Below are 24,060 nucleotides of genomic sequence, written 5' to 3' on the forward strand. Positions count from 1 at the left end.
GAAGACATTGGAAAGAGAGTATGCCCTTGAGGCGGCAAGGACAGAATCCATTTGGTTAGAGTTGAGAAGCGAAAAGGGTATGATCACGCTATTGGGCTATTCTATAGACCTCCAAATAGTGAGAGAGTGATAGAGCAAATCTGCAGGGAAATCACAGAGATGTGCAAGAACTGAAGAGTGGTGATATTGGGAGACTTTAATTACCCAAATCTCAATTGGGATAATGTTAGAGTAAAGGGAAAGGAAGGGGAGGAATTTCTGAAATGTGTTCAGGAGAGCTTCCTTAACCAGTATGTTCTTGGCCCAACTAGAAAGGAGGCATTGCTGGATCTGGTACTGGGGAATGAGGTGGGCAAGTGGACCAAATGTCTGTGGGTGTACACTTGGGTAAGAGTAATCATCGTATCATAAGGTTTAGATTAGTAATGGAGAAGAGCAAGGAACAATCCAAAGTGGAACTTCTAAATTGGAATGGGGCTAACTTCAATGGGATGAGAGGGGATCTAGCCAGGGTAAAGTGGAACCAAAGATTGACAGGAAAAACTGTTAACGGAACAATGGGTGATCTTTAAGGAGGAGATGTTTCAGGTACAGGCTAGGTACATTTCAACAAGAGGGAAAAGGTAAGGAACCAAAGCCAGAGCTTCTTGGATGACGAGTGCGATAGAGAATATGATGAAACAAAAAAAGAGGGTATATGATGCATGTCAGGTGAATTCTTCAAGTGAGAACCAGGCCAAATACAATACGTTGAGAGGAGAAGTGAAGAGGAAAATAAGACTGGCAGAGAGAGATGAGAATCGAATGTCAGTTAACATAAAAGGAACCCAAAAATCTTCTACCCACATGTAAATAGTAAGCGGGTAGTAAGAGGCGGGGTGGGGCCTATTAGGGACAAAGAAGGTGATATATGCTTAGAGGCACAGAGCAAACCCTGAATATTTAATGAGTACTTTGTATCAGTGTTTACTAAGGAAGAGGATGCTGACAAAATATTGGTAGAGGTTGATGGGCAGGATGTACTGGAAAGACTGGATATGCTTAGAGTGGATAATTCGCCTGGTCCAGATGGCTTGCATCCCAGGTTGCTAAGGGAAGTGGGAGTGGAGATAGCGGAAGGGCTTGCCATAATCTTCCAATCTTCTCTAGATGCGGGGGAGGTACCAGAGGATTGGAAAATGGCAAATGTGACACCCTAGTAACTACAGGCTGGTCAGTTTAACATGGGTAGTGGGTAAGGTTTTAGAAACAATAATCAGGGAAAAAATTAACAGGCACTTGGAGAGGTTTAAGTTAATTAAGGAGAGCCAGCACGGATTTGTAAAAGGCAGATCGTGTTTAACTAATCTAATTGAATTTTTTGATGAAGTAACAGAGAAGATTGATGAAGGGAGTGCAGTGGATGTTGTCTGTGTATGGATTTTAAGAAAGCGTTTGACAGAGTACCACATAAAAGGCTGATTAACAAAATTGAGGGTCAGTGTTAGCTTGGATAAGAAATTGGCTTAAGGACAGAAAACAGTGAGTAGTGGTGAATGGTTGTTTTTCAGACTGGAGGACGGTAGACTGTGGTGTTCCCCAAGGGTCAGTGCTGGGACCACTGATTTTTTTGATCTATCAAAATGACTTGGATATTGGAATACAGAGTAAATTTCAAAATTTGCCGATGATACCATACTTGGAGGTGTGGCAAACAGTGAGGATGATACCAATCAACTGCAACAAGACCTAGATAGGCTAGCAGAATGGGCAGACAGTAGCAGATGGAATTTAATGCAGCCGAGTGTGAGGTGATGCATTTTGGCAGAAGGGATAGAGAGAGGCAATATAGACTTGATGGCATAGTTCTAAAGAGTGTGCGGGGACAGAGGGACCTGGGGATTCATGCGCATAGATCTTTGAAGGTAGTTCGCAGAGCATATGGGATCTTGGGCTTCATAAATTGAGTACAAAAGCAGGGAAGTTATGCTGAACCTTTAAAGCTCTGGTTAGACCACAACTAGAGTATTGCATCCTGTTCTGGTCACCACACTTTAGGAAGGGTGTGAAGGTCCTTGAGAGGGTGCAGAGGAGATTTACCAGAATGGTTCCAGGGATGAGAGATTTTAGCTTCAAGGTTAGGTTGGAGAAGCTGGGGTTGTTCTCGGAGCAAAAGAGATTGAGGGGAGATTTGATAGAGGTGTAGAAGATTATGACTGGTTTAGATAAGGTGCAAGGACTAGGGGACACAGATTTAAGGTTTTGGGCAAGAGATACGGGGGGATGTGAGGAAGACCTTCTTTACGCAGCGAGTGGTAATGACCTGGAACTCGCTGCCGACGAGGGTGGTGGAAGCGGAGGCGATTAATGATTTCAAAAGGAAATTGGATAGGCGCTTAAGGGAAATAAACTTGCAGGGCTACAGGGATAGAGCGGGGGGGAATGGGACTGACTGGATTTCTCTACAGAGATCCGGCATGGACTCGATGGGCCGAATGGTTTCCTTCTGTGCCATAATGACTGACTTCTAAAACCAGTAAATCTTCCACTTATTGTTCCTGATTTTCACCATTCAGTTCAATTGGGCTAACACTGAAAGTCTGCTTGATGTCCACACACCTCCTGAGCAGACCTTAATTGTCATTTCCTCCTAGTGGTAACAGGAATTACTGCTATTTTAATACCTAAAATTTGGTCTCTTCAATGTGAATTTAAATCCAACTAGAATTAGTATTTTTTTGTTTTTGTTTTGGATAATAAGGTCTTTGTCGGCAACTCATGCTCTCAGAATTTGGTTAGGTGAACCAGTTTAAAGAAAGAAAAATGCAAGCCTTGCATTTATATAGTGCCTTTCACGACCACCGGGCGTCTCAAAGCGCTTTACAGTCAATGAAGTACTTTTGAAGTGTAGTCACTGTTGTAATGTAGGAAACGGGCAGCCAATTTGCACACACGTAAGCTCTCACAAACAGCAATGTGATAATGTTGATTGAGGGATAAATATTGGCCAGGACACCAGGGATAACTCCCCTGCTCTTCGAAATAGTGCCGTGGGATCTTTTACATCCACTTGAGAGAGCAGATGGAGCTTTGGTTCAACATCTCATCCGAAAGACGGCACCTCCGACAGTGCAGTGCTCCCTCAGCACTGCACTAGAGTGTCAGTCTGGATTTTTTTGTGTTCAGGTCCCTTTATGTTATCCATACACCTGCACAGAATCGGGTACAGCACAACTTCTTTATTGGAGACATAGAATATGGCTTTTCACAATAAGGTTCTCCTAAATACTCCGTATTAAATGAGCACATGCACAGACTGTACAGTTAGGGCCACGGGTATGTAGTAATATTGTTGGAAGAATTGGTCCAGGAAGGCCGAGGGAAAGAAATGGCACAAAGAAGGACACAAATCAAAATTTAAGCCCTAGGCATGTTGCAAAATAATTAGACCTGTGAATAAAAGAAAGAAAAGAAAGACTTGGATTTATATCGTGCCTTTCATGACCACTGGATGTCGCAAAGCACTTTACAGTCAATGAAGTACTTTTGGAGTGAAGTCACTGTTGTAATGTGGGAAAAGCGGCAGCCAATTTGCCCACAGCAACTCTCACAAACAGCAATGTGATAATGACCAGATAATTTAAAATGTGAATGAAGACATTTTAGACACACAAAGTGAACTCGATTGGTAAGATGAATGAGATTTTTTGTTTTTTCTTATTTGAAAACTGTTAATTTGATAACTCCAGTGAGCTTGCAGTGACAAACATTCAAAAATATTTTGAAGAATTTAAAATTAGTTTACATTCTCATTTTATTGACAGCTGTCGACTGTCCAGTTTGATTTGTCAATATTTAAACTTTAATGGTTGGCAGTTTTCATTCCTACTTGCTGATTAATATGTTGTGGTTTGCTGTTTGGTGGATGAGGTTTGAGCCCATCGGGTCCCAGTTTGACCCCAGTTTTATAGTCACTCGGAAGTTCGATGGAGAAAATTTACTGTAAGCATCTGGTTTTATACATATGTTAGCAGATTTCCCAGGAGCAGATTCAGGTCATTCAGAGCTTAATCCTTTTATCAGGCAACTTGGGAGATTGGAAAGTGTTTATTAGTTTCAGGTTTGAACTGTAGGTTGGAAAGCACGCAGCATTTTATGAATGTTTTCACATGTAACAAAGTGTGATGTCTGCAGTGTGACCTCCAGACAGTGAATTCCTTCAACCTGTGAGTGCAGATAGACCACGGGAAAAAGTGCAATAGCATTTTGGGTTTTATAAATGGGATACAAGAGTAAAAACGTTATGATACATTTGTGCAACGCAGTGGTTAGACTGCAGTTGGAGTAGTCATTTGGTTTGGCTGTCCCGTTATAGAACGGACATTTGAAGTGCATACAACAACAACAACTTGTATTTATATAGCGCCTTTAACGTAGTGAAACATGCCAAGGCACGTCACAGGAGTGTTATGCAGTAAAAATTTGACACCGAGCTGTATAAGTAGAAATTAGGACAGGTGATCAAAAGCTTGGTCAAAGAGGTAGGTTTTAAGGAGCATCTTGAAGGAGGAAAGAGAGGTAGAGAGACTGAGAGGTTTAGGCAGGGAGTTCCAGAGCTTAAATTCACCAGAATGGTACTAGAGATGAGAAACTATAGTTATGAGGAAAGACTTGGCCTATTTCCACTGGAGCAGAGACAGCTACAAGGAGCTGAGCGGTTTTAAAATTAACATGGTGAATAGGGAAAAAACAGTTTTTTCTGGTTGGGGATTCAGTGACAGTGGGTTTAAAATTAGTAAGTGAGGAGAGAAGATGGAGACATTTCTTGAAGGGTTGCTGGAGCATGCCTAATATATTTGGGTTGTTTGAGCTCTATATTAAACCAACCTCAAAATGAATAGTTAAATAAAAGAGTGCGAGCAGTGTGAGTAAAGTGAAGCGTTGGTTAAAAATAATCAAATGGCTTACCAGAAATAGAGAAATGAACAGCAACCCAGAGATGTACCTCTATCGCTGTTTTTCTAACTCTGCGCATGGTTTTTGGAGTTATCATTACAGAAATATCGTATTAACTGGATTAAAAATGAGTATGACATAACTCAGCATTGCAAACTTGGAGTTTAATATAACATACCGTAGCTCAGTAGTAGAGTTACAGTTTCACAGATTACACTAATGTATACAATTGTGTGGCAGCATAACCTAATAGAAATCACATGCTCTCCAAGTCTTGGTTTTAAAAAAAGCTTGTGACTTCCTTGCCCTGGTCGTGGTTGGTGTATTAAAGTTGAACCCATCCCCTGGTTCTGTTTTTCTCCTGGCATGGATTAGTTATGACATCAAGGTTATGCCTTCCAAGTATCCTCTGCAATCATCCATCATTCCTGGTTTGTCAAAAGTTGTCTTCTGTTTTTTTCCTAACTTGCAACAATAGTTTTAGGCCTTTTGATATGTTACAAATGAGTCTTTGTAGTGCCAAAAAGTCAGGACCTCTGCTGGTGTCCAGCTACGGTAGGAGGAAACTGTCTTGCAAATTTGGTCAATTTTGCCGTGGCAACTTATTAAAGGCTGCCCCCTGCTGGCTATCTTTGGCATGTTTTCACAGGAATTTCTTCCTTATGAATGCTGATTTCGTATTGTAGCTGCTTTACCAAATACTGCAGCTTCATATATCCATCCTTTTTAAATTTGTTTCTAGATGTATTGGTTTATGGGCTGGTTTGAAACAATAATATAGAATGCCCTCTCCATCCCTCGCATGAGTATATACACAGTTCTTGGTGGGTACAAGTCTACAAGTGACAAATGAATTACTAGTTTCACCTGGGCCACAAGGATGGTCGCCATGGGAACTTTCTCTTTGTTCCATTCGGGCCTGCTCATTTGAATTTGGGATTATATCATGTAGCAGGAGCAGGAAGTTTATTCTATGTCAAGCTGTATTGTTGTTGGCCTATGGGAGCACTGGGTGAAAAGTACTCTAGTCTTCTAACCTTCAATTTGAACACTAAGAGGAAACCACTAATTCATCTCTTCCCCCTCAAGACTGATGGTAAAATCTGTTTCTCATTGTCATGTATTCAACTGTCATTGTAATCCATGTATAAACTGACCTAAGTTGTACACCGTGAGAACACTGACCACTAGGTGGTGAACTTGTGGGAGACTCTCCTAACCTGGACTTTCAGGTATAAAAGAGGAAGCTCCACCCACCTTCATCACTTCAGTGCTGGCTAATAAAGGTGACTGGTCACAGAGTGACCTTCTCTCAAGTATGGGCCTCGTGTGCATTTGTACTGTATAGTAAGGACACATTGGCGACGAGAAACTGGTATTTAAAGCACGCAAGCATGGCCACTAGCAGCACAGACGAGAGGTACTGTGTTGGTGATGATTGGGACGATTTTATTGAGAGGCTACAGCAAAGTTTCGTCACTGGGACAGGATTCGGCCGACAAACGCAGGGCTCATCTCCTGACGGTTTATGGATCCAGGACGTACTCCCTGATGAAGGACCTTCTAGCACCAGAGAAGCTGGCGGACAAGACTTTTGAAGAGCTCAGTAAGTTGATCGGGGAACACTTTAAACCGGCGAGCAGCATGTACATGGCAAGACACCGGTTTTACTCGCACCGACGGTGAGAAGAGCAAAGCGTTCCAGACTTTGTGGCAGACCTCCGGCGACTGGCGAGCCTATAAGTTCCCAGATGCATGCAAAGTGGAGATGCTGCGAGACTTTTTTATTGAGGGCATCAAGCACGCTGGGGTTTTCAGAAAACTGATTGAGACCAAAGACTTGACCCTGGAAATGGCGGCTTTGATGGCCCAGACATTTATCTCTAGGGAGGAAGAGACCAGAATGATGTTTGACAAAAATCTTGGTTTAAATGCAGCAAATGGACAGGAAGTCAACATTGTTAATGCGGCACACAGTTCTCCCGGCAGACAGGGGCAATCGGACATGCTCGAGCATGTAGTCGAACCCAAAGGGGGAATTTAACAGAGAATGGCTAGCTGAACGGGACAATGCGGCCAGTAATGGAACCATCAACACCTGTCAATGGTGCAGTTAGAGACAGTCAGAGATGATTGACTGGTAATGGACCTTTTGTTTCCAACAATGGCTCATGTTGGAGGTGTGGAGGCGCAAACACAGCCAGAGCTTGCAGGTATCAGCAATATACCTGCAGAAATTGCAACGTCAGCGGTCACTTGGCGCGTATATGCAGGAAGCCTGCAGCCAGGTTGATGTACAAGGAGGATGGGCCCGATGTAAGCCCTACGAGGCCAAATAGACACTGGGGGAAATCGCTGGAAGCTGAAGTTCAGCGCGTTCATGTGGAGCACATATACAGTTCATACACCAGGACGCCACCGGTAATGATGAAAGTGCTCCTCACTGGCATCCCGGTATCAACGGAGCTAGACACGGGGGCCAGCCAGTCCCTGATGAGTATCAAACAGTTCGGCAAGTTGTGGGCATCCAAGGCCAGGAGGCCAAAATTATTGCCGATTGACACACAGTTACGGACATATACAAAGGAGATTATTCCGGTGCTAGGTAGCGCCACGGTAGTCGTGACCCACAAAGATTTGGAGAATAGGTTGCCACTCTGGATTGTCCGGAGGTCGGTCCCGCACTGCTGGGGAGGAGATGGCTTGCTGTCATGAACTGGAAATGGGGCGATGTCAATGCAATTTCTTCTGTGGAGCGAATATCATGCTCACAGGTCCTGGACAAATTTGCTCACTATTTCAATCCGGAATTGGCACTTTCATGGGGACCAAGGTAGTGATTCACATAAACCTGGACGCCAGGCCAGTACACCACAAGGCCAGAGCCGTACGTGATGCGGGAAAAGATAGAAGGCGAATTGGACCGCCTGCCGAGGGAAGGCATCATCTCGCCAGTCGAATTCAGTGACTGGGCGAGCCCGATTGTGCCGGTGCTCAAGGCGGATGGGTCGGTCAGGATATGTGGCGATTACAAGGCCACCATCAATCGGGTATCATTCCAAGACCAATACCCGCTACCGAGAGCGGAGGACCTCTTTGCGATGCTATCCGGTGGCAAACTTTTTTCAAAATTGGACCTGACCTCAGCTTACATGACCCAGGAGCTGGCGAGTGAGTCAAAGCAGCTGACCACCATTGCGACACACAAGGGGTTGTTTGAGTACAACAGATGTCCGTTTGGGATTTGCTCGGCCGCCGCGATCTTTCAACGAAATATGGAAAGCCTCCTCAAGTCGATTCCAAGGACAGTGGTTTTCCAAGACGACATCCTCATCACTGGTTATGATACTGAAGAACACCTCCGCAACCTGGAGGAGGTGCTACGCAGACTGGACCAGGTAGCTCTGCAACTGAAAGGCAAAATGCGTCTTCCTAGCTCCAAAAGTAGAATTCCTGGGGGATGAGGGTAGCAGCAGATGGGATCAGGCCTACTGCATCCAAAACAGAAGCGATCCAGAGAGCACCCAGACCCCGTAACACGACGGAGCTGCGTTCGTTCCTGGGGCTCCTGAACTATTTTGGTAACTTTCTTCCCAAATTGAGCATGCTGTTAGAGCCGCTACACGTGCTCCTACGCAAAGGTCGCGAATGGGTCTGGGGGGACAGCCAGGAAAGGGCTTTTGATAGAGCACGAAATTTGTTAGGCTCCAACAATCTGTTAACGCTATATGACCCATGTAAGAAACTTGTTTTAACGTGCGATGCGTCGTCCTATGGGGTCGGGTGTGTGTTGCAGCATGTTAATGCCAAGGGTCAGTTACAGCCGGTAGCTTATGCCTCCAGAAGTCTGTCCCAGGCACAACGGGGCTACGGGATGGTAGAAAAAGAAGTGCTTACATGTGTATATGCTGTTTTTTAAAAAAAAAATGTAAAAAATTTAAATGCACCAGTACCTGTTTTTGGCAGGAAGTTTGAGCTGGAGACAGATCACAAACCCCTAACGTCCCTTTTGGCCGACAACAAGGCCATAAATGCAAATGCATCGGCCCGCATACAAAGGTGGGCACTCACATTAGCCATCTATGACTATACAATTCGGCACAGACCGGGCACTGAAAACTGCGCCGATGCACTCAGCAGGTTCCCACTAGCCACCACCGAGGGGGCAACCGAGCATGCTGCTGAGATGGTCATGGCTGTTAAAGCTTTCGAAAGCGAAGGCTCACCCGTGACAGCCTGTCGGATCAAAGTCTGGACAAATAGAGACCCGCTACTGTCTTTAGTCAAGAAATGTGTCCTGAATGGGGACTGGGCAGCCACGTATGGGGCATGCCCTGAGGAATTCAAACTATTTCACAGGTGCATGGATGAACACTCGATTCAGGCCAATTGCCTGCTATGGGGAAACTGAGTAGTCATGCCCCAGATGGGCAGAGAGATGTTCATCAGGGAACTCCATAATGAGCACCCGGGCATTGTCATGATGAAGGCAATTGCCAGGTCACATGTTTGTTAGCCAGGGATAGATGCAGACCTGGAACTTTGTGTTCGCAGGTGCAACACATGTGCCCAGCTGGGCAATGCATCCAGGGAAGCCCCCCTTAGCCCCGGCCCGCCAAGCCATGGTCACGCATACATATGGACTACGCAGGTCCTTTCATGGGAAAAATGGTTGTAGTAGACGCCAACTCCAAATGGATCGAGTGTGACATTCTCAATTCAAGCACATCCTCTGCCACGGTAGAAAGTCTACGGGCAATGTTCGCCGTCCATGGTCTACCGGATGTCATTGTCAGTGACAATGGCCCGTGCTTTACAAGCATTGAATTCCAGGACTTCATGGCAGGAAATGGTATCAACCATGTCAGAACGGCACCGTTCAAGCCGGCCTCAAACGGCCAGGTGGAACGTGTAGTGCAGATAATCAAACAGGGGATGCTCAGAATCCAAGGGGGTTCCCTACAAAGCCGCTTATCACGCCTCCTGTTGGCCAATAGATCCCGACCACACTCGCTCACAGGGGTTCCACCTGCAGAGCTGCTAATGAAAAGGCCGCTCAAAACCAGGTTATCCCTCAAACACCCCACCATGAAAGAAATTGTTGAGAGCAGGCGCCGATCACAATGTGACTATCATGCGAGGGTGCGATGTATTGATGTCAATGACCCTGTCTTTGTTCTCACCTACGCTGCAGGGCCCAAATGGCTCGCAGGCACTGTGATTTCCAAAGAGGGGAATGGGATTCTGGTAGTTAAACATACCAATGGACAAATCTGCCGCAAACACGTGGATCAAACAAAAAGGAGGTTCAGCAACCCCATAGAAGAAGCAGAGGAAGAACACGATGTAGAGTTCACTCCACCACAGGTGACCAAACACTGGAACCAAGTGGAAGAGAGCCCAGTCACTGGGCAGTCCGGACAGGCCTGAGGCACCGTACACTGCAGACACTCAGGCCAGCGCCCAACAACCGGAGCCCCAACTCAGGCGCTCTACAAGGGAGCGTAAACCACCAGAGAGACTTAACTTGTGATCCCAATAAGACTTTGGGGGGGCGGGGGGGGGGGAGGTGATGTCATGTATTCAACTGTCATTGTAATCCATGTATAAACTGACCTAAGTTGTACACTGTGAGAACACTGACCACTAGGTGGTGAACTTGTGGGAGACGCTCCTAACCTGGGCTTTCAGGTATAAAAGGGGAAGCTCTACCCACCTTCATCACTTCAGTGCTGGCTAATAAAGGTTACTGGTCAGAGTGACCACCTCTCTAGTATGGGCATTGTGTGCATTTGTACTGTATCGTAAGGACATATTAATCATCATCATAGGTGGTCCCTCGAACAAGGATGACTTGCTTCTACACCAAAAAGGCATGACTTCGCCGATATTCCAGTCCTGAACTCCAGGCGTGGAAGATGCCTGTGCGTTTTTAACGTGTGGTGACCGTTGCACATCAGCCATCACACAGGCTTGACAGCTAGGCCTTTATCCAGTGGAAAGGATAAACCAGGACGACTGGTAATTAAAAGCAAATGAGCATTAAAATACTGATGTCAGCACAGGGAAATGACAGTGGGAAGGTATTGAATTTTTCACTTTGTTCATAAATAACTAGTTTTGTAGCACAGTTAATGAAACAGATGTGGTTTTAATATAATCAAAAACGTTAATGAATTGCTAAAGTCCTCATCGTTTGAGAGACTTTCCCTCATTGACGAATAAGAATTGATCGAAGGGGTTTGTGACCTTTTCGCGTCGGGGCTTATCATTTGGCAGAATGCGATCAGACTTGTATAATATAACCCTGATTTCCACGTGTGATCACTTGCCCCTATCAATAACCTGGAAAATGAAAAGCTGGATCTGCATTTGATAGTCTTCCATGTAAATCCCATACTGAAATGTTATAAACGTTCAGCATGACACCTCAATAATAATTCTTCGTATATATTTGATAATCTGAATGCTAAACAAGTGAACTTAGTAGTATCCTCCAGTTGGAGAGAGTAAATATTGCATGACTAATGACCGTTGGAATCTATGTAATGCAGAGATTCTATTAGTGCTGGTGGTGATGTACAGATGTGAACTGCAGAATTAAATTTTGAATTTCTAGGAAAGATTTTGTTCTTGTGCAGTTTTTCTTGCCCTCCTTTTTTGGAGGACACGTGCCTTTGCTTGCCCCATACTTGCACCTGCTGCAGGTGCACCGGTGGACAGAGGTTGTGGTAAAGGAACCATGTTAGTTCCCACATCTTGCCACTCTCAAATTGTCCAAAGTGAATATCACATACCTTGGCTGTATAATTCAACTGTTCATGGGCTAAACTCACTGAACCATTGTGAAGTACTGAATACTAATCTGAAAATGATCAATCTTGTCATTCTATGCCATCTTGCGCACACTACTAGATTTATGAAATACTCAGCAGGTCAGGCAGCATCTGTGGAGAGAGAAACTGAGTAAACGTTTCAGGTTGATGGTATTTCATCAGATTTATAAAGATGCTTTTTTGCACTGGGAAGGTTAGTTTGTAATTATAATAATTGTGTTGCCAAACTTTCGTCAATCTTAATCGAGGGGATCTCTTTCCCTTCCAAATCTAGATTCTTGATGTTGAAAATTCACATTCAGAAATGAGGAATATAAAAAAAAAACTCAGGCTAGAAATTAGATGATTTTGCGATCAGGTTTTTGGTGCTAATACACCGTTTTTGGCACAAACCCAGTCGGCGGAATATTCAGAGACGTTTTGCGGCAGTGCTTTTCAAATACTGCTGGAAAGAGGAGCGCCATGCAAGACTCGAAATAATTGCTTTCGGCAAAACTTGGCTCAGGGCACCCGTATTTAGGACGAAAAAAACGGCAAGGACAAAGCTGTGCTGCATTCCTTGGATCAGCGATAAGTATGAAACATAGAAACATAGAAACATAGAAAATAGGTGCAGGAGCAGGCCATTCAGCCCTTCTAGCCTGCACCGCCATTCAATGAGTTCATGGCTGAACATGAAACTTCAGTACCCACTTCCTGCTTTCACGCCATACCCCTTGATCCCCCGAGTAGTAAGGACTTCATCTAACTCCCTTTTGAATATATTTAGTGAATTGGCCTCAACTACTTCCTGTGGTAGAGAATTCCACAGGTTCACCACTCTCTGGGTGAAGAAGTTTCTCCTTATCTCGGTCCTAAATGGCTTACCCCTTATCCTTAGACTGTGACCCCTGGTTCTGGACTTCCCCAACATTGGGAACATTCTTCCTGCATCCAACCTGTCCAAACCCGTCAGAATTTTAAACGTTTCTATGAGGTCCCCTCTCACTCTTCTGAACTCCAGTGAATACAAGCCCAGTTGATCCAGTCTTTCTTGATAGGTCAGTCGCACCATCCCGGGAATCAGTCTGGTGAATCTTCGCTGCACTCCCTCAATAGCAAGTATGTCCTTCCTCAAGTTAGGAGACCAAAACTGTACACAATACTCCAGGTGTGGCCTCACCAAGGCCCTGTACAACTGTAGCAACACCTCCCTGCCCCTGTACTCAAATCCCCTCGCTATGAAGGCCAACATGCCATTTGCTTTCTTAACCGCCTGCTGTACCTGCATGCCAACCTTCAATGACTGATGTACCATGACACCCAGGTCTCGTTGCACCTTCCCTTTTCCTAATCTGTCACCATTCAGATAATAGTCTGTCTCTCTGTTTTTACCACCAAAATGGATAACCTCACATTTATCCACATTATACTTCATCTGCCACGCATTTGCCCACTCACCTAACCTATCCAAGTCACTCTGTAGCCTTATAGCATCCTCCTCGCAGCTCACACTGCCACCCAACTTAGTGTCATCCGCAAATTTGGAGATACTACATTTAATCCCCTCGTCTAAATCATTAATGTACAATGTAAACAGCTGGGGCCCCAGCACAGAACCCTGCGGTACCCCACTAGTCACTGCCTGCCATTCCGAAAAGTACCCATTTACTCCTACTCTTTGCTTCCTGTCTGACAACCAGTTCTCAATCCACGTCAGCACACTACCCCCAATCCCATGTGCTTTAACTTTGCACATTAATCTCCTGTGTGGGACCTTGTCGAAAGCCTTCTGAAAGTCCAAATATACCACATCAACTGGTACTCCTTTGTCCACTTTATTGGAAACATCCTCAAAAAATTCCAGAAGATTTGTCAAGCATGATCTCCCTTTCACAAATCCATGCTGACTTGGACCTATCATGTCACCATTTTCCAAATGCGCTGCTATGACATCCTTAATAATTGATTCCATCATTTTACCCACTACTGAGGTCAGGCTGACCGGTCTATAATTCCCTGCTTTTTCTCTCCCTCCTTTTTTAAAAAGTGGGGTTACATTGGCTACCCTCCACTCGATAGGAACTGATCCAGAGTCAATGGAATGTTGGAAAATGACTGTCAATGCATCCGCTATTTCCAAGGCCACCTCCTTAAGTACTCTGGGATGCAGTCCATCAAGCCCTGGGGATTTATCGGCCTTCAATCCCATCAATTTCCCCAACACAATTTCCCGACTAATAAAGATTTCCCTCAGTTCCTCCTCCTTAATAGACCCTCTGACCACTTTTATATCCGGAAGGTTGTTTGTGTCCTCCTTAGTGAATACTGAACCAAAGTACTTGTTCAATTGGTCTGCCATTTCTTTGTTCCCCGTTATGACTTCCCCTGATTCTGACTGCAGGGGACCTACGTTTGTCTTTACTAACCTTTTTCTCTTTACATACCTATAGAAACTTTTGCAATCCGCCTTAATGTTCCCTGCAAGCTTCTTCTCGTACTCCATTTTCCCTGCCCTAATCAAACCCTTTGTCCTCCTCTGCTGAGTTCTAAATTTCTCCCAGTCCCCAGGTTCGCTGCTATTTCTGGCCAATTTGTATGCCATTTCCTTGGCTTTAATACTATCCCTGATTTCCCTTGATAGCCACGGTTGAGCCACCTTCCCTTTATTTTTACGCCAGACAGGAATGTACAATTGTTGTAATTCATCCATGCGGTCTCTAAATGTCTGCCATTGCCCATCCACAGTCAACCCCTTAAGTATCATTAGCCAATCTATCTTAGCCAATTCATGCCTCATACCTTCAAAGTTACCCTTCTTTAAGTTCTGGACCATGGTCTCTGAATTAACTGTTTCATTCTCCATCCTAATGCAGAATTCCACCATATTATGGTCACTCTTCCCCAAGGGGCCTCGCACAATGAGATTGCTAATTAATCCTCTCTCATTACACAACACCCAGTCTAAGATGGCCTCCCCCCTAGTTGGTTCCTCGACATATTGGTCTAGAAAACCATCCCTTATGCATTCCAGGAAATCCTCCTCCACCGTATTGCTTCCAGTTTGGCTAGCCCAATCTATGTGCATATTAAAGTCACCCATTATAACTGCTGCACCTTTATTGCATGCACTCCTAATTTCCTGTTTGATGCCCTCCCCAACATCACTACTACTGTTTGGAGGTCTGTACACAACTCCCACTAACGATTTTTGCCTTTTAGTGTTCTGCAGCTCTACCCATATAGATTCCACATCATCCAAGCTAATGTCTTTCCTAACTATTGCATTAATCTCCTCTTTAACCAGCAATGCTACCCCACCTCCTTTTCCTTTTATTCTATCCTTCCTGAATGTTGAATACCCCTGGATGTTGAGTTCCCAGCCCTGATCATCCTGGAGCCACGTCTCCGTAATCCCAATCACATCATATTTATTAACATCTATTTGCACAGTTAATTCATCCACCTTATTGCGGATACTCCTTGCATTAAGACACAAAGCCTTCAGGCTTGCTTTTTTAATACCCTTTGTCCTTTTAGAATTTTGCTGTACAGTGGCCCTTTTTGTTCTTTGCCTTGGGTTTCTCTGCCCTCCACTTTTCCTCATCTCCTTTCTGTCTTTTGCTTTTGCCTCATTTTTGTCTCCCTCTGTCTCCCTGTATAGGTTCCCATCCCCCTGCAATATTAGTTTAACTCCTCCCCAACAGCACTAGCAAACACTCCCCCTAGGACATTGGTTCCGGACCTGCCCAGGTGCAGACCGTCCGGTTTGTACTGGTCCCACCTCCCCCAGAACCGGTTCCAATGCCCCAAGAATTTGAATCCCTCCCTGCTGCACCACTGCTCAAGCCATGTATTCATCTGCGCTATCCTGCGATTCCTATTCTGACTAGCACGTGGCACTGGTAGCAATCCCGAGATTACTACTTTTGAGGTCCGACTTTTTAATTTAGCTCCTAGCTCCTTAAATTCTTTTCGTAGGACCTCATCCCTTTTTTTTACCTATGTCGTTGGTACCAATGTGCACCACGACAACTGGCTGTTCTCCCTCCCATTTCAGAATGTCCTGCACCCGCTCCGAGACATCCTTGACCCTTGCACCAGGGAGGCAACATACCATCCTGGAGTCTCGGTTGCGTCCGCAGAAACGCCTATCTATTCCCCTCACCATCGAATCCCCTATCACTATCGCGCTCCCACTCTTTTTCCTGCCCTCCTTTGCAGCAGAGCCACCTACGGTGCCATGAACTTGGCTGCTGCTGCCCTCCCCTGATGAGTCATCCTCCCCAACAGTACTCAAAGCAGTGTATCTGTTTTGCAGGGGGATGACCACAGGGGACCCCTGCACTATCTTTCTTGCACTGCTCTTCCTGCTGGTCTTCCATTCCCTATCTGGCTGTGGACCCTTCTCCTGCGGTAAGACCAACTCACTACACGTGATACTCACGTCATTCTCAGCATCGTGGATGCTCCAGAGTGAATCCACCCTCAGCTCCAATTCTGCAACGCGGACCGTCAAGAGCTCGAGGCGGATACACTTCCTACACACGTAGCGCCCAGGGACACCGGAAGTGTCCCCGAGTTCCCACATGGTACAGGAGGAGCATATCACATGGCCGAGCTCTCCTGCCATGTCTTAACCTTAGATACCCTTAAATTGGTAATAACAATGTTACAGTTCACTTACTGATATGAAAAAGAAAAGAAAAGCTACTCACCAATCACCAGCCAATCACTTACCCCATTGGCTGTGACGTCACCTTTTGATTACTTTCTACTTCTATTTCTATGAAGACCTGCAAAAAAAAAAAGTAAGTTAAAGTTTTTATTAATTCTTCTGCAGCGATTTACTAGATACGTGTCTTGTAAATGTTTTGTGAATTTTTTTTTTTTCTTCCAATTTATTTTCAGGTGTTTTTCCACCTTCCCTAGGCCCAACTTCCAGCGGTATTGGCCTTGGACTAAAGTTGGTGAGGATCATGGTTTGCGCCGCGAATCCTCGTGCAACGCCGATTTTAACGCTATGCAAATTAGAGCTTGAATTTACAGCCTCCTAGTGATAGCGTTGCCATAATGATAATTTTGGCGCAAAAAATATAATTATTGCCGAGAACCGAATTTCTTCAGTCTTTCATCAAACTGGATGAATCCCAGTGCTGACAAAGAATTGGGACTTCTCATTTTCCAAAATTAAATTTCTTGCCATATATTGAACTGCTGTGTAATTTAAACCTGTTTAGTTCTCAGCAGTTTAGTTCAATTTTTCTTGTGTGTCACATTGCATCAGTGAATGTTTAACTTGTTTCAGTCTTACCATTTTTCCCACCACAGCAGGCTTGTGCATTTTCTGCAGCCGTTGTATTTCTTGGTCCAATTTTTTTCTCTCTTAAAATTCCTTGGTCTCGAAATCACATCCAAGCTATGCAATTATGTGGAGTTTGGAAAGCCGGTATAATCAAGGAAACTTAGTACAACGTCCTGTATCAAATGTTGCTATAGCCTTCTGAAAACCCATCATGCCTCTCTTTGTTTGTCTTTTTCTTCACTCCTGCACTCTGGAATGCTTTGGGACATTTTCTATGTTAAAAGCAATCTTGCGTGAAATTTGTTGTTTAGCAAGTTACAGAGAGCACCTGATCAGTTGCTCCTGCACTCTGTCCAGTCCAAAACCATGAAAACTGATGGGGGTGGATAATGCACTGCTTTTTAGAGGTGTAGTTGGGGTGTTGATCCTCTCCAGTGCAGTAACTTGGGAGATACTGTAAGCATTGCTGCCATTTTAGCTACTTTTCCATGATTTTCCCAACCATTGAATACCAGTGACAGCGATTTACAGATAGCTTCAACTGCCGATATGCAGTCTCTCACCGAGTTAGTTGGACTTTGCTTTTGCATATTTGTATAAAAAAAGTTAGCCATCCGTTGCTGAACTAGTTATCAGAGCATGCTGTGGGTCAGAGAAAAATCTGTGCCCTCAGAAACTGGAGGGAGAATCTTTGAGGCATTCCAATTGCCAGCAACTCCACCGTTATGCAACCCCATGTATACACAAAAACCCTGCCATTTGGTAGCTCATTGCATACCAACTTACCTATTTCCTTGAGTGGTGTCTTGATGTCAAATGAGATGTACTGAGTGTTTGCTATACTTGGATGTTCCACTCTAAAATGAAATGACCATCTGGCTGCAGTTGCATACATAAATCATTATGGGTGCAGCTTTTTAAAAAAAAAATGTGTATAATATTACAAGTGAAAATTGATTTTTTTTGGGGGGGCGGATGAATATTCAGTAATATGTGTCTTGTGCATCAGTTGCCATCATTGCAGCTTCTTGCAAAACTATGTGAAAATCTCCCTTAACTCTTAGAACAAACAATCAAATATCATAGAGCTTCCCCTTAAATGTATCTAAGTACATGAGGGAGAAAGGAATGGAAAGATATGTTTAGGGTGAGATGAAATACATAGAATTTATAGCACAGAAACAGGCCATTTGGTGTTTATGCTCCACACGCGCCTCCTCCCACCCCACTTCATCTCACCCTATCAGCATATCCTTCTATTCCTTTCTCCCTCATGTGTTTATCTAGCTTCGCCTTAAATGTATCTGCTATTTGACTCAACCACTCCCCTGTGGTAGCAATTCTCACTGTTCTGAGTAAAGATTCCCTATTGGATTTATTTATTATATTTATGATCCCGAAATTCTCATTTCCCGCCCCCCCCCCCCCTCCACCTAGTGACAGACCCGTACCCACCAGGACTACAGCTCATAACGTTCTCTGCAGACACAGTCTGAGTTAGGAGAAGTGGAATCTATCTCCCTACTGTTGAACAGCTTTCACTGCTTGATGTGGGAGGAGGCTCATGTGGAGCAGAAACATTGGCTTTGGCCTGTTTCTGTGCTGTAAATACTTCGTAATAATGAGGAAGCGTATCTTGAAACATTTTGTTTTTCAAGAAGCATCTGTCATAATAAACAGGAGAAGGCCATGTATTCCTCATTGACTTTGGTCAGTTGGTGTTTCTGCATTATTTTTTACTTTTACTTTCAAATATAGAAAGTGATTGTTTAAGGATCCCAAATATCAAAGTGCAGTTTTAAACCCTCTTGGATTTGCACATACTTTTCTTATAGTTTTACCTTCTAAACATAAAGATGACTTTGAAGTGAAGCAAAGAGAATGATTTAAATAAGTAGTTCGTTGATGGATCAGAAGTTTGCACTGATCCAATGTGGGTTTGTGCTTGTACTTCCTCGCAAGAAATTTGCAATCCAAACTATTGCAGAGGAGGGAAAAAGGATTGTTAAGCCACACACACACCACCTTGTGGATATTCAGAGCCAGACAGATTGCCTGTAGGTTCCTAAAATTCAGAGTGGTTTTGGTAGGAAAAGACTATGGACTCAAAATTTGGGTTATTTGCGCCTACCGTTAGCGCCCCCAGGTAACAGGGCGCAAACGACTTTGCAACTATGCGCGGCGCCGCTAACGACTATTGCTAAATTTGGCAGGAGTTTAGTGGCGGCAGAAACTCGTGGAACTCCGCTGCGCCCAGAGATGCTGACATTATCACCATGCGCAACGCCCCTGAACCTGCTTGAGTGCCGAGTTGTTGGCACGGCACCGCCACTCCTCGGTCGAGGTTGGACCCTTTTTTTGCTGCAGAGTATGCAGCTTGGACCCTTCCCTTTAATTCAGGGAAGAGCCCCATCTATGCGGCCCTGTGCGTAGTGCTGCGCCGCACTCCCGAGCTGTGCGCCCTGCTACCGCCCTAGAAAGGAAGTGGAGCCCTTCAATGAGCGCCCCATTTCCTCTCCGGGGCAGTAATCCCAATTTCTGGCGCAAATTCTTGTGCCTCGTGAGTGATACCGGCCCGAATTTTTTTCAGTATCTCTTCTAATTGAGTCCGTGACCAAGGGTCGTCAGTTAAAAATGGTCACTGAGTGAGGAGAGAAGTTGGCAGGAATATCTTTAGTGTTAAAGCATGGAATGCTTTGCCATGCTCTGTTTCTGAAAGTCTTTTTTGCACTAAAGATTTGAATTATCCTGTAATTTAAATTAAGGTATGTAAATAACATGTAAAATGAGAATTTAGTGCAAAAACATTTGAATTACTAGATAATTTGACTTGAGGTGTCCAATATTTATTCCTCAACCAACATCATTAAAAATCAGTTTATATCCGGTCATTATCATATTGCTGTTTGTGGTAGTTTGCTATATGCAAATTGGCTGCTGCATTTCCCTACATTGAAACTGTGACTACACTTAAAAAGTACTTAATTGGCTGTAAAGCATTTGGGATCTACTGAGGTCATGAAAGGTGTTACATGAATGCAACTGGACCAGCCACAAATACTGTGGCTGCAAGAGCAGGTCAGAGGCTGAGTATTCTGCATCAAATGTCTCACCTCTTGACCCCCACCACCCCCCAAAAAGCCTTTCCACCATCTACAAGGCACGTCAGGAGTGTGATGGAATACTTTCCACTTAGGGATGAAGGGGTATGGCGAGAAAGTAGGAATGGGGTACTGAAGTTGCATGTTCAGCCATGAAATCATTGAATGGTGGTGCAGGCACGAAGGGCCGAATGGCCTACTCCAGCGCCTATTTTCTATGTTGCCTGGATGAGTGCAGTTGCAACAACACTCAATAAGCTCGACACCAAGCAGGACAAAGCAGCCCGTTTGATTGGCACCCCATCCACCACCTTCAACATTCACTCCGTCCACCACCGCTGCACCGTGGCTGCAATGTGTACCATCTACAAGATGCAATGCAGCAACTCACTAAGGCTTCTTCAACAGCAGCGGAATCGCAATCTCTAGCGCCTAGAAGGACAATGGCAGCAGGCACATGGGAATACCTTCGCCTCCAAGTCACACACCATCCTGACTTGGAAATATATCACCGTTCCTTGGTCAAAATCCCGGAACTCCCTCCCTACCAGCACTTGCGGGTACCTTCACCATATGGCTGCAGCAGTTTAAGAAGTTGGCTCACCACCACTTTCTCGAGGGCAATTAGGAATGGGCAATAAATGCTGGCCTTGCCAGCGACGCCCACATCCCAGAAATGTGTAATAAAAAAAGTTTGTTTCTTTTTAAGCAACTTGAAATTAAGACTAGACTGTAGGCGAGGCAAAGACTATTGTACCTTTTAAGGGAAAAGTGGATAAATATTTGAAGATGATATAGATCCAGGACTACGGGGAGAGAAGTGGGAAGTGAGATTAGTTTAGGATTCTTCTAGCAAAGAGCCAGCACAGACACAATGGGCCAAGTGCTCACCTTCTGTGCTATAAACTCCTCCTGTTCTAAAGAACGAATAACTTCAAAATTAAGAGCTCGTTTCTGAATTAAACATTTCATTCAAAACAGTTGGAAGCATTTACATATTGCTGGTACTGTTCTAATAACTTCTCTTTTTTAATATAGTTTGACGTGGCAGAAGATGGGGGCCTTAAAGTGGATGAGCAGATGCATACCTCGGTCCCAGATATATTTGCTGCTGGTGACGTCTGCACTGTATCTTGGGAGCCTCGGGCTCTTTGGCAACAGGTACAGGAGATGCCATCTGTCTCAGTATTTTTCATTCACCTTAGAAAATGCAATTTGCCTGAATGATTGCAATTGTTTGTTCTTTCGTTTGCATGACCTGACAGATGCGACTGTGGACCCAGGCTAGACAGATGGGATATTATGCAGCAAAGTGTATAGCAGCAGAAATGTCAGGGGAATCGATTGAATTGGACTTCTGCTTCGAATCATTTGCCCACGTCACCAAATTCTTCAATTATAAGGTAAGCTTGAAAGCAGTTGCTACAAAATGAGTAGAGTTTCATGAAAGCCTAGAGAAGTATATAAAGTGCACGGGTGAAATTAAAAAGGAAATTAGGAAAGTAAAGAGAGGGCATGAAAAAATATTGGTAAGGAAAAGTCAGATGTTTTATAAATACATTACGAGCAAGAGGATAACTAAGGAAAGAGTAGGGCATATTAGAGACCAAAAAGGTAACCTGTGTGTGGAGGCGGAAGTCATGGGTAAGGATTCAGTAAGAACCATTGTGTCTGTCTTCACGAGAGGAACAATGCAGACATTGTAGTTAAGGAGGAAGGGTGTGAAATATTAAATGGGATATATAAATGTATAGTGAGAAAGTATTAAGGGATTTAAAATCTTTACAAGTAGATAAATCACCAGGCACGGATGAAATGTATCCCAGGCTGTTAAGAGAAGTAAGGGAGGAAGTAGCGGAGGCTCTGAGCATAATTTTCCAATCCTCTCTGGCTACAGGTGTGGTGCTAATGTTGTTGAGAAAGGGATAGACTGAGTAATTACAGGCCAGTCAGCTTAACCTCAGTGATGGAAAAATTATTGGAAAAAGATTCTGAGGGACAGGATAAATCGTCATTTAGAAAGGCATTGATAAATCAAGGACAGTCAGCGTGGATTTAAGGGAAGGGTCGTGTCTGAGTAACTTGATTGAATTTTTTGAGGCGGTAACGATGAGGGTCAATGAGGGTAGCCCATTTGATGTAATCTACATGGATTTTAGCAAGGTTTTTGACAAGATCCCACGTGGCAGACTGTCAGAAAAGTAAAAGCTCATAGGATCTAAGGGAAAGTGGCAAGTTGGATCCAAAATTGGCTCAGTGGCAGGAAGCAAAGGGTAATGGTTGATAGGTGTTTTTGTGACTGGAAGGCTGTTTCCAGTGGGGTTTCGGCAGGGTTCAATACTGGGTCCCTTGCTTTTTCTCGTATATATCAATGATTTAGACTTCAATATAGGGGGCATGATTAAGAAATTGGCAGATGATACAGAAATTGGGTGTGTGGTTGATAGTGAGGAAGATAGCTGTAGACTGCAGGAAGATAGCAATGGAGTGGTCAGGTCTCTCAGTGCAGTTATATTAACTGGTCAGGACTCAGTGCAGTTATAATAACTGTTCAACTTGACTTGACAGAAACATTTCAGGTTGTTAATTCCTTTCTTATCTGATAGGTGGTGTTGCTTGGAAATTACAATGGCCAGGGTCTGGGGACAGATCATGAGCTGTTACTGCGCTGCACCAGAGGCCAGGAGTATGTGAAAACAGTGATGCAGAATGGGAGAATGAAGGGAGCTGTGCTTATTGGTGAAGCTGACTTGGAAGAGACCTTTGAGAACCTCATTTTAAATCAGATGGACCTTTCTGCATACGGCGAGGACTTGCTCAACCCCAACATTGACATTGAGGATTATTTTGATTAAGTTGAACAAATCTGTGGCAGATCATTTGCTTTTTACTAGGCAGGTCCTGTCCTGATGGACTATAATGAGGTGCCTGCTCAGGTGGTTGTAAAAGATCCCATGGAATTATTTGAGGAGATGCAGAGTCTTGGCCAACCTTCCTCCCTCAAGCAACAACACCAAAACCGACTCGATGGTCAATTGTCTCCTTTGCTGTTTTGGGACCTTGCTGTGTGTAAAATGGCTGCTGTGTTTGTTTGCATAACAAACCAGTTACTACAAAAGTATTTCATTCAGTCTGAAGCACCTTTGGACATCCTGCAGATGTGGAAGGTGCAAGTTCTTTTTGAATGATCAGTGTTTTAAGATGCATTTTTACTAAAATGTCACAAATTGATTACTTATTTTTCTCTCTGGCTCTTTCAAATTAATTTTCTTCTTCTAGAAACAATTTGCATTTCTATAGTGCCTTTAATGCAGTAAAATGTTCTAGGGTGCTTTATAGGAGAATTATCCAACTAAATTTGACTTTAATATCTAGGCATTATGGGGCACAAGTGACACTTGTATTTTCTTTAGCCTGTAGACACACATAATCAATTTTTCTAACTAGTCATTTATCTCATGTTAATGCTATCATTGTGCTTAAAGCTACTTTGCCTTTTTTTTAAATTAGGGACAGTTTAAACCCACTATGTAAATATTTTTTTAATAGTTGTATACTCACTGGAGCCATCAAGCATGTCGTACTATTAGCTTTCATATTGAAGGAACCCAGATGAGAAATTGCCGTGTACCACAATGTGTAATAACGAGTGAGGTTACCGGTGCAATCTCTCCACTCGACAACGTGGAAACATCGCTACAACAAGTATACCTATCCCATTTCCCCCCTTCCCCCCCAACAGACCCACAGGGTTCAGTCCAAAACTCCTTCATTACTGTGGTTCCAGTCACACATGGTTTCTCATTACCCATCATTGTAAATGGTTTTCCTGATAGTGTTTGCAGTCCTGGTATCCCATGCCACGAGGACCCCTCTGCTATTTTATTGATCCTGGGATTTGAAA

The 24,060-nt window shown here is 44.0% G+C and overlaps 1 protein-coding gene across 1 annotated transcript in view; it reads left to right on the top strand.

Annotated features, from left to right (window-relative positions):
* pyroxd1 (pyridine nucleotide-disulphide oxidoreductase domain 1) overlaps positions 1-23,387 on the top strand; it is a 46,361-nt gene extending 22,974 nt beyond the window's left edge. The window contains exons 10-12 of the mRNA XM_070896682.1: positions 21,195-21,317; positions 21,422-21,559; positions 22,763-23,387. Coding sequence (XP_070752783.1) covers positions 21,195-21,317; positions 21,422-21,559; positions 22,763-23,011 — 510 coding nt within the window. The 3' untranslated portion in view covers positions 23,012-23,387. The remainder of the gene's footprint in view (positions 1-21,194; positions 21,318-21,421; positions 21,560-22,762) is intronic.
* Positions 23,388-24,060: the final 673 nt, after the last annotated feature.

Source organism: Pristiophorus japonicus, chromosome 13, assembly GCF_044704955.1.
Source record: "Pristiophorus japonicus isolate sPriJap1 chromosome 13, sPriJap1.hap1, whole genome shotgun sequence".
Taxonomy (NCBI): Eukaryota; Metazoa; Chordata; class Chondrichthyes; family Pristiophoridae; genus Pristiophorus; species Pristiophorus japonicus.